The sequence below is a fragment of the Chinchilla lanigera genome, unplaced genomic scaffold (assembly GCF_000276665.1).
Source record: "Chinchilla lanigera isolate Chin_1 unplaced genomic scaffold, ChiLan1.0 scaffold00028, whole genome shotgun sequence".
NCBI lineage: Eukaryota > Metazoa > Chordata > Mammalia > Rodentia > Chinchillidae > Chinchilla > Chinchilla lanigera.
In genome coordinates, this window is record NW_004955429.1 from 19,487,287 (window position 1) to 19,498,316 (window position 11,030).

The following is an 11,030-nucleotide window of genomic DNA, read 5'->3' on the forward strand; positions in this document are numbered from 1 at the left end:
TATTTGAAAAGTAAGGGATTAAGGGATAAGGGAAAACCCCAGAGGGAACATGGGGAAGAACAAGGAGAAGAAAGGATAGAAGCAAAAGTAAAAGTGCTAGCGTGCAGCGCTGTGATAACGGGCACCTCCTCGTGCCTGCGTCCTGCGTGACATCTGCATCTCGTGGAGCCCGTGAGAAGCTCCACATCTGGGCTCCTGAGAACGACTTGCCATTTATTCTTGAGGCTCAAATTTTACTTCTCTTGTACTCATTTGAAAAGTATTTAGCTGTAATTTCCTTCAAATTTTGTTTTTTGTGTTTTTATTATTTTTTAATGACCCCAGAGACCTCTCCTGTTATGAAATGCCAGGAATCCCGGCTTCTAGGTTAAATTTGCCTTTAATTTTCTTTTTCACTTTAATTAAGGCCAATTAGTTACCTTCAAATGCAGTGATATGAGTGATCATAATTTTCTTCTAAATTGTAAAATATCTTATTTTTTCAGATGCTGAGTAACTTTTTTTTTAGTAAGCTCTGCATTTATGAATTTAGATCATCACTGTGGTAGTAATACTAGCCCATTATCCAAAATCCTTCAGTTGGTTGGCCCTTATAATAAAGCATGATTTTACCCAAAACCAGAATTCTTATCAACACCATGCAGTGTTTTACTGAAGGCCACTGCAGTAGATAGAGCTACATGTAAAAAGACCGGTGAGGCTCGGTAAGCTGCATATTTTAACTCGCGTTTGTGGGTGTGATCATTCTGTGCATTTGTATGTGTGTCTGTACGCGTGCTTCCCTCTCCTCGTATGGATGGCCAGTTGTTCCAGAGTGTTTCTCAGCTTGCAGTGATCTGATGGGTTCCTCGCGTCTATGTTTTTTTCATGTCTGAAAACTTACCTACACTTGTTTTTGCAATGTTGACTGCAAGCATATTTGTTGAAGATATATATGTTTCTTTATTTTTAAAATCTGTTCTAGGCAGAGGAGTACTATCAGTGGAATAAATTACCCTGTGGACTTACTTCCAAGAATAAAATTCCACTGCACACGATCAGCATTAAGCCATCCACCATGTGGTTTGGAGAAAGATCCAGGAAAACGAATGTAATTGTGAGGTAAGAGAGCAGTGCTGTGTAGGTCTCCCGAGAGACTCGGAGATAAAATGTTTGTCTGAAGCTGGACATGGTGGCACATGTCTGTAATGGCAGCAGCTCAGGAGGCTGAGGTAGGAGGATCGCAAGGTTAAGGCCAACCTGGGCAATTCAGACCATGTCTAGAAATAAAAATAAAAACCTGGAGATGCAGCTCAGCAGTAGAACGCCCTGAGTTTAATCCCTGATACTGGAAAAAAAAAGTTTGATGCAGTGTAGTGTAAACACGCTCTAGCCTAAGCTCAAGAAGAGGATATACTCTAATCGTGGGAAGTAATGTCTTTAATTTAAACTAAATTTAAACTCAAGGGATCCTACTCCAAGCCTACCGCAGCACATTAGCCAGTATCTCTGGAGGCCTCCTCTAGTGGGGAGGTAAACAGTTGCATCCTGAAGGCATCGCAGTGCTTGACTGTGAGTTAAGATTGCTATCATAGAGAAGAGAAGCCCTTGGCAGAGTGGAGGAGCTTCCATACTTAGGCTACTGTCTTAGCAGTGTCCCCGGCCTTGGGCTGTTTAACGTGTCCACAACAGATCTCCCTTACTGGAAAAAGTTCAGCCTTATCCCAAGAAGAAGTTCCTGATGATAGGGTAGTTTCACACCGGAGTAGCCCAACAGGGAAAGATCAGAGTTTGTAACTGAGCTTAGTTCTGTAGGTGACTTTGTGTTTGTGTTTTCATTTCTCTTTAGGACGGGAGAGAGTTCGTACAGAGCTTGTTTCTCTTTTCACTCCTCCTACAGCGAGGTAAGAGCACCGTCAGCTCAGCCCTGTTGCCGACTCTCGGTTGGCCCAGAGCACGTCTTACTCTTTCAGTCTCATTCCCTGTGCGTTTCATTCTGAGTCGATGCTGACTGTGTGTGGATTCCGCATTTCCGTGTTCGCTTACTTGCTACAGTTTATCTGTAGCCCCACGTCCATCTCCTGGGCTGTGGGAGGGACTTGCAGACACAAGGAGAGGTGAAGGATTCCGGTCAGCGGAACCAGCCGTCCCCAGCGGCAGGGGGCCAGGCAGTGCCCTCCGCCTCTTGTCGGCTCCCGTCCCTTTCGTGGTCTGCAGAATGCCGTGCTTTTCGTATTTTTGTGCCTTTGGTTGGTGACTGCACCATATGAAACGGCCCTGAGTGAAGCGCTGAGGTACTGTGTAACGGGCCTGAGCGCAAGAAGGCTGTGATGTCCTGCGGCGGAGATACGGTGGGGTCGGGAATACCGTAAACACGTGAATTAAGTCACTGCAGTAAAAGACAGCATGGCATTAATGCCTCTGGGAAGATTCCCCTTTGCTTCCAGCACACTTGCCCGCCGTCCTTGCCCCCTCCGAAGCGGTTTGGAGGCGCTCCCTCCTGAGTGCCTTCAGCTGCGCTGTCATGGCTGCCTGGATGTCCTGGGTTGCCAAAACACTTTTCATGCTTGTTTTGACTTCGGTGGAGTTACACAGTGCGGGGCTGGTGAGAAGGGCGGGGGAGGCTGCCCTGGGATGTCCTTAAGAGCCGCCCGTCCAGCGGATGAGCCTCGGCAGCAGCGCCCGCTGTAGGATGGCGCCTCGTAAGACCTCAGGAGAAACTTCCAGAACCGCTTCAGAAAGTGCCGAGAACGGTGGGATGCGTGTGCTCTGTGTGGGAAGCTGCATTCTGAGGGGGATTATGACCGTGTTTCTTCTACTGTAATACATTTTAAAAACTGAGACCTTCACTGTATATTTTGATCACATCACACATTATACCAGCTTCATTCAGGCACGAGCTACAGTGCTCTTTGCTGTGAGTTCAGCGTTAAAGAATAAACAGTGTGAAATGCGCTGTTTGTCAACAGAAGCACACGCAGAACAAGGTTACGTATGAATGGCTGATCAAACCGGTTGACGGCCCCAGAAGTTTCCAGGAGTCTAACCCCGTGTTGTTTCCTCCTAGCAGCAGGGGCTCGGTATTTGCTAATTCAGGGTTTGAGGCCACTTTATGGAGCGTGATTACTGAGAGCTGACTGACTGAGGTCTGAGGCTGGCAGCGGTGACAGACTGTCAGCCTGCACGAGTGGGAGAGGACAGCGCTCTGTTGGTGTCTCTTGTCTCCTTGTGCCCAGTGCCTGTCTGAAAAGTAGTGAACCTGGTACGGGCACGACCTCATTTTCTTATCATTATTCCCTTCAGAAGCCTCAGGTTTCTGTTATCCTTAATGTGGGTTTTTTTTTTTTTTTTTCCCACATTACAGTACAGTACAGGGAATTGGACCCAGGACCTTTGCACTGAACTATATCAGCACCCCCCCTTTTTTAAAAAAACAAAGTTTTATTTTGAGACAGATTCTTACTAAGTTGCTAAGTTGCCCGGGCTGAGTTCCAACTTGTGATCCTCCTGCTTCAGCCTCCCGGAGTGCTGGGATTACAGCTTGTGCCATCATGCCCGGCTTCAACTTGAATTAATTGTGTGCATCAAGCAGGTTGTAGGGAAGCAAGCAGTGGTTTCTGTTTATATGCCTCCTGTGAGTACAGGCCCAAAAGACACTGATTATGAGAAATGCTGAAAGAGCAGATGTCTTTTCCTTTTCCCTGTGGTAAAATAGTTATTCTTAAAAAATACGGCTATAGTGTTTGTTAATTACTGGGCCCTTATCTCTTGATTGGTCCTTTAGTTGGGTGCTAATTATGACTTTGTGCCCCAGGAATTTCAGTTGCAGAAGGAGTAACAGTCTTCCCGTGGGTTTTCTGAGCATTTGTCCAGGTACAGGCAGGTGCTGGGCCAGGTTCTGCAGGGGAAGAGTCTGAGACTTAGACTCTGGGCGGCTTCAGCGAGCTCAGGAGCTTGCTCAGACCCAGGAAGCAGCGAGGCTGAGGTTCGTCTGGTCGTAGAGACGGTGTCAGAACTGTCGGAAAGGCAGTCCTGGGCGCAGGCTGTCGGCCCAGAGGAAGAGCGGGCCCAGGCCTGTGCGCTCGCTTGGGCAGCCGAGCGCTCACACCCTGCTCACACCCTGCGTGGCCTGCTCTGCGTCAGCCTTGTGTCTGCAGCCATCAGCCGCTGCCGGGGCTCCAGACCCCGCAGGGTGGGGCCCAGCCCAGGTGGCAGGAGGGGCCACGGCAGACCGCCCTGAGCTGGCTGTGGGGAGGGCTCCCCTGCAGCAGAGCCTGCTGAGCAGGTCTCAGAGAAGTGCGGCCCTCCAGGCTGACTGCCTTGTGCTTTCCACCGAAGGACTCACATGCCGTGGCAGGGGGAGTTGGAGGCCCCTACCCGACCTGGGGTCAGTGACCCGTGCAGTGTTCAGTGCAAATAAGAACAAACCACGGGAACAGGTCAAGAGCAGCCTCCCAGATGCAATTCTAAGACTCTGCTTACCCATGTGTGTTAGTTACTCTGAGCTGTATTCTGACTCTTAAAAGAGAATTTGTTAAATATGGGTAACCTTCGTGAATAAGGAAACTGTTATATTTAAAAACGGAAAATGTGCTAGTGTGGTGGTATGTGCCTGTAATCCCACCACTTGGGAGGCTGAGGCAGGAGGATCTCTGAGTTCGAGGCCACACTGGGCTACATAGTGCACTTGAGGGCAGCCTGAACTACATAACAAGACCCTGACTCAAACAAGCACACACACACACACAAATGCAAAATGCCACTAATACTCAGCTACTTGGGAGACGGAGGCCGGAGGATCCCAGTTTCAGGCCAGCCTTGGCAACTTTGTGAGGTCCTGTCTCAAAATCAGATTTTAAAGGGGTAGGGATTTAACTCAGTGGCACAGCACTTGCCTTCCGTGCACGAGGCCGTGGTTCAACCCCTAGTACTCCATAAGTAGATCAATCAGCTGCCTCTCTGAGTTCTGTTAATCAGAGACTCTCTGAGCTCAGACTGTGCCGCAGCCAGCCGAGTGCAGTGCAGCTGCTGATTCTCAGGCCCACTGCCGCCCAGCGGTGTGGGGGTTTGGGGCAGTGGGCCGCGGCGCTGGCGTTTCGTTTTCCTCCGCGGTCCCCGTGGACGGCCCGCCCCGAGCAGCACAGCGGTACAGCGCTTTTGTCTTGTCCAGCGTGACGTGTTCGTCGTACTGGGAACTGACCCATGTTGCTCTCCTTCTAGATTCAAGATTTCTTGCGCTACCTCTGTCCCGTGAATGTGTACCCAAATGTCATCCCGGTGGGCACAACTCTGGACAAAGTGAGAGAAACGTGAGTCGTCACCACGCGGGGGCTCGTGCCGCGCTCTCAGTGGCTCTTGGCGTGGGAACAGGCTGGGGTAATTTTGCCTGGAAGTGTACAAATCTAGAGCCTGTTTCTGCTGTAATGTTTCTGAACTTTTATTCATTTCAGTTTTCTCCTTTCACTCATAACTGTGGCAGAATGTACGGTCTGTCGAGTAGAATCCTAGCTTTTGTTGTGTACGTGCAGCGTGATCTTGGCCGATCCCATCTCCAAGCTGGGCGTTGCCCATCAGCGTAGGAGGGATTGATGCCAACTTGTTGGGCTTTTCCGGGATCTGCAGATAATATATGTGCCGAGTAGGTGGTCAGTAAGGTATTTACTGAGTGGACTCAGGACTACTCATGCCATCTTACTGTTCTGCACCTCTTCTTTAAGTTCCGTCACGCATGCGTGATGTATTTTAGTGCCAGCTGTCTGGCAGGCCCTGTGCTTGGGGTGCAGCCAAGTTGACCGAGATACATCTTACACTTAAGAGTTCCTGTTCGGAAGGGCCTCGTGTAAAAGGACGCACACCATATACAAGCTGCGATGGATCAGGGAGAAATCTGGCCTGGTGTTAGGCAGTCTGCCCAGACACTTGGAGGTCTACCTTACTGCCAGAGCTCCTGAATCCTACTACAGAATTAGCTAGGCCGCATAAGCAGTAACAGAAACCACAAAGCCAGAGGAAGTTGCCAGGAGAGAGTGAGAAGAAAAAGCTGGGGCCAGAACTCTGGGCATCGCCTTAGGAGGAAGAGCTGGAATGAGACAGGGGCAGGGTGGCCGAGACTGCGGGACCGCGAGCGGCCGAGCGGAGGCCGTCAGTGCGTATCGCTCGTGGGGACTATCAGGTCTCCGCTACCTGGGTAGCTGGGTCCTTTGTGTACGCTCAGGGAGAGCACTTTCCGCAGACTTGGGAGTTAAAGGCCAGATTGCAGTAGAGAAGCGGCAAAAAGAGACGCCATGGAGACTACTGAGATAGACTATTGAAGAAGTTAGATTCTGCAGGGAAGACTGTGGATAGGATGGTAACCAGGGGCAACAGAATGAAGAAGCCTGATCTTAAAATAGCTGAGACTTAAATATCTTGCAGAATTAAACTTGATTATACTTAAGAGTCACTTGGGGTGCTTGTTCCAATGCGCACTTCCCATCCTTGCATCTGTGCCAGGCAGTCTGCTGTAGGCGCTGGGTGGAGAAGAACTGCACTTTAAAGTCACCCAAGGAGAACAGTTAGGATGACTGCAGAGAAGTGGCCGCAGAGTGCACGGGTCCAGGCACGTGTGGACACGTGAAGACGGGCGAAGCTGCACAGCTGGGGTGGCAGTAGGTCAGCTTCGGCCCGGCGCTTCCTGGCTGCGTCCGAGTGCTGTGTTATATGTAGTCCTCCAGGCTGCTGGCAGCTGGCAGAAGGAAGTAGCTGGTGATACAGCCCTTCAAATCTTATTTTTGGGTCTTGGCTTTCAGCCTGTGGCTCTAGAACGAAGGTATCAAATTGGTGATTTTTCAGAACCCTGGAAGATATAAGTAAACCTCACTAAACAGGGAAGGGGAAGCAGTTAGCTATACTGTATTCCCTGAATGCCAAAAAGTGGCATTGTGTTCCTTGTGTTTTAGATAGAGACCTATTTTTCTGCACTGCACGAACAAAATTTTTCTGTACTGAATACGTCGCTCTCTATCCTAACAGTTAGCTAGGCATCTATTGTGTTGTATTTAAGTGCTTATATTCACTACTTTATTACATTGGTTTTAATTATTAAACACTGCTTTCAGTTCTTGAAAGTAGTTGTATGATTTTCCCTATGGTCAGGCTTTTGTAATCCATGTGATGCTTACCTTCCAGCAACTTTTCTGTGTGTGCGCGCGTGTGTGTGCGTGTGGTACCGGGAATCAAACTCAGGACCTTGTGCTCGCCAGGCAGGCGCTTGTGTCGCTGAGCTGTATCCCTGGCCCCAGCAACTTTTCCAAAGAGAAAAACTCAAATATTCTGATTCATTTCAGCTTAAAGCCTTTGTGCCGGTCTTCTCAAAATACTGAGCCAAAGTATAAGCCACTTGGAAAACTGAAGAGAGCTAGAAGAGTCCATCTAGATTCAGGTAAGAACGGTCTTGGGCACAGAGGCTGCTTTTTGGGGCGTTCTGGTCTGGTGGAGGTGGCCTTTGGCGGAGTGGACATGGCCCTGCTGTGCGCCAGACTTGTCTGTGATTTTCCTCCTGGGTTCAGCATGTAGTCAGGAGTCTGTTCTCCCTCACAGGCCTGAAACGAGCACTGAAACTCTCAGCTTGCTGACAGGAGGCTGAATGTTTCCTCAGAATACAAGCAAATGCTGAAAATGGAGACTTCAATGTCCTTCCTCATTGGAGGGACCAATAGTGTTACATAAATGGATTTTCTCCATAATTTCCTGCCATCTTTGTTACTTTCGTTTTTCAGCGAAGAACAGAGATTAAGGTGTGAACTGGAACCAGACCTTTGGACTCTAAGCAAAGCTGTGCTGGCTTACAGTAGCCAGATTTAGAGGGTAGGATTCTGGATTTCCATCCCTTTAGCAGAGGGCCAGTTACTGTGCCGTGAGTGAATAGCTTAGGGAATGAGCTCGTCTAATGTGGGCTCTCAGTGCTGTAAGTTTCCCTCCAAGCAGCTTCCCAGAGATTGGTCATTTCATTTCAGCTTGGAATATTTTGTATTTTTTTTCCTTTGACACTGGAGTTATTTAGAAGTTGATTTAGTTTCTGAATTTGGGGGAGATTTTCCCATGCTAATTCTGTTGTTACCCAAATTGACGTTCTTGTGGTCAGAGAACATACTTTGCATGACTTCTAGAGATTTATGGAATATGACCCATCCTGGTAAACGTTTGACTCATACTTGAAATCAAGTATGTGCACTGCTGATGTTGGGCAAAATGCTGTAGTAATTAGTTAATAACGTTAAGGATTCATTTTCTTTGATTTGTTCTTCCTATTTGTGCTGACTTTCCAGTTACAATTTTGTGCTGTTACTAGGTAAATACAACTTTATGTCCTCTTAAGAGGCTGACCCCTTTATCTTTAGAAAGTGACCTTCTCCTAGTAAAATGCTTAGTTTTGAAATGTTCTATTGGATACTAAGGCCACTACAGTTGCTTCTGATTACTGTTATTAGCATGATACATCTTTTGCATATCTGTATTTTTAACTTGTCTTTTGAGGATAGCATATTGTGGGGTCTTGATTTTTCCAGTCATTCTGAAAGCCTGTCTTTTGTCAATGCTTAGATCAATTAGGTTTAATGTAATTATCGATGGGATTAGGTTCAACTGTATCATCTTGCTGTTCCGTGTGTTCTTTATCCTTTCCTTTCCGCTGCCTTTTGGACCACGTGAGTACTGGTTCTCATTAATCTTGGTTAGCATATGAGCTGTAACTGTTTTTGTGGTCTGTTTTCTGTTTGGGTATGGAGGCTGAATCCGGGGCTTCTGCACTGAACTGTATTTCTAGTCCCTTTTGAGACAGGGTCTCAACTAAGTTACTCAGGCTGGGCTCAAATCTTACTGAACTAAAGAGGCTTGTTCTCTGAGAAATAGGGAAAGGAATCTGGGTGCTTTACTTCCTCTGTTGTTTTTTTAAATGAAGATAGGAGTCACCCAGGCAGTGGATCGCCTTTTTCCTGTACCTGTCCTCGGCATTTGCCCAGTACTCTGTGAGCCTCCTGCCTCAACCTCCCAGAATGCTGGTGTCACGGGCGTGTACCACCATCCCCAGCTAATAATACACCTCTTTATACTGTGCAACAAGTGTTATACTACTTCCAAGTACGGTGTGAGACCCTGTCATTGGTATACTTCCTTTTTTCCTCTTCCAGTCTTTGTGCTGTGTGGTACATCATATTATAAACTGCATGTCTCTTTTTTCCTTTGAACTATTACAACCTATGGTGTGTACACATCTGCCCGTTCTGGACACTTCCTGTTACAACGCATGGCTTTAGTGCCTGGCTTTCATGTTTTCAAGGTTTACCACATGCACTAATGTAGCACTCCTTTTAATCGCCAACCAATTCCCATTGAGTGGATATGCCACGTTTTATTCACTAACTGATGGGCATTTGGGATGATTTCACTTCTTAGTTACGATGATGCTAGGAAAAGCTCAAGGACTGGTCTTTATGTAGCCATGCTTTTCTCTCGGATGCGCAAGGACTGAATGTCTGGGTCTTACAGTGTACCTTCTCTGCCGGAGGTGCTGGAATGGAACACCAATCTAGGGAGCTTACACGCAGATGTAGTTCGAACGGCTCTGAAGGCTGGCGGTCCAAGACGAAGGGCGTGACGAAGCAGCTTTCATTGTGGAGCGTTTCCTCTTGGCTTGGCACTGGCCTCCCTCTTGTGCTCACAGAGGAGGAGAGCTGGAGTTCTCTGGTGTCTCTTAACAGGACACTGATCCTCTTGGGTGAGGGCCTACCCTTAGGGCTCCATTTACCTCTGGCTACCTGCTCGAGGCCCCATCTGCAGATTAGCAGCCATACCAGAAGCCCTCTCTTCTTAAAAAAAAAAGAAAAAGTGTGCCTTTCACACATCCACCACAGCCACGCTGTTTTTGATGAGGAACGTCTTTTTGGATCAGGCCACCAGCTGAAGAACTTTTGGCTCAATGCTCACTTCATTTGTTCCTGACCCTCCTGTTTTCTTCGTTCGCTTTTTCTTCCTTCTAGATCCTGTTCGCTTGTTCTTTCATAGACAACTCTCGCAGTAACTTCTGTAGCTTTTCTTATACTTGTTGAGCTCTTTAAACAACCTTAATGTTGTCTCTAGATGTTTTTGGTTGAATTTTATGAGCTACATCATCATATGTAACAGTCTGCGGACGTAAAGGACTTTGTAATTATTGTCCCGAGCATGCTTCAACACTTCTGTTGTCATCTCCGCGAGTCTGTCAACAAGTTTTTCAGGTACTTTACTGCTTAGAATGTCCTGTGGATTCAAGCCAGTGTTTACATCCCTGTCAAATCAGATTGTGTTCTTACCTTGGAATGTGAGGGGTGAGCTCAGAAGTCATTCTTCTTAGCCTCTTTTAAAAAGCTGTGTTCTGTATTTTCCTTCTATATAATAGTTACCAGTATTATACTTAGCATCACAGTTCTCTTTTAGGACTATTCTTAGAATAGTACACACTATAATTTAGAAGATAAAAGGTTACATAGAATGACACAAATTATTTTCATTAGCATTTTAATGTATTTCCTTTTTATATTTATTTACATTCAGGGATGACGTTGAGAACGTTTAAAAACTCACATTGCGTAGGCTCCAGGCAGGGAGAACAACAGTACCTGTGGTGCTGGAGGAGCGCCCTGCTGTTCGGGTGTAAGACTCCCGAAGATGGACTGTGGAGAGGCTTCTTGTATGATTTTACCGTTTTTTACAGACAGCAGCAATGTATGATGGCACAAACGGAGTCAGTTGGGACACCTGTCCTTTTGTCATTGGGTCTTGGTGTTTTTATTATCAGCATAATAATACAGTAAACCTCCAAGTATAGAAACTTTTTTTTTAAGATATGTACAAGCAGTGTAAAAACGTTCTGATGAAGGATCACCACTGAAACATGACACTGGTATAGTCACAGATCCAGAAATAGGATTTTCTAACTTAAGCGACAGTACAAAACCATTTTCTAAAAAGATGACTTTGGTATACCAACAGCAGAGCTAACACATCATAACCTTAAAATCAAGCCCTACCTGGGA

General features: G+C 46.9%; 1 protein-coding gene across 1 annotated transcript in view; it reads left to right on the plus strand.

The window, feature by feature from the left end:
• Positions 1-11,030, plus strand: part of Dclre1c (DNA cross-link repair 1C) — a 40,463-nt gene that overhangs the window by 25,841 nt on the left and 3,592 nt on the right. Inside the window, 4 exon segments of the mRNA XM_005387152.2 lie at positions 965-1,101; positions 1,829-1,883; positions 5,200-5,288; positions 7,305-7,399. Of these exon segments, the coding sequence (XP_005387209.2) occupies positions 965-1,101; positions 1,829-1,883; positions 5,200-5,288; positions 7,305-7,399 (376 nt within the window).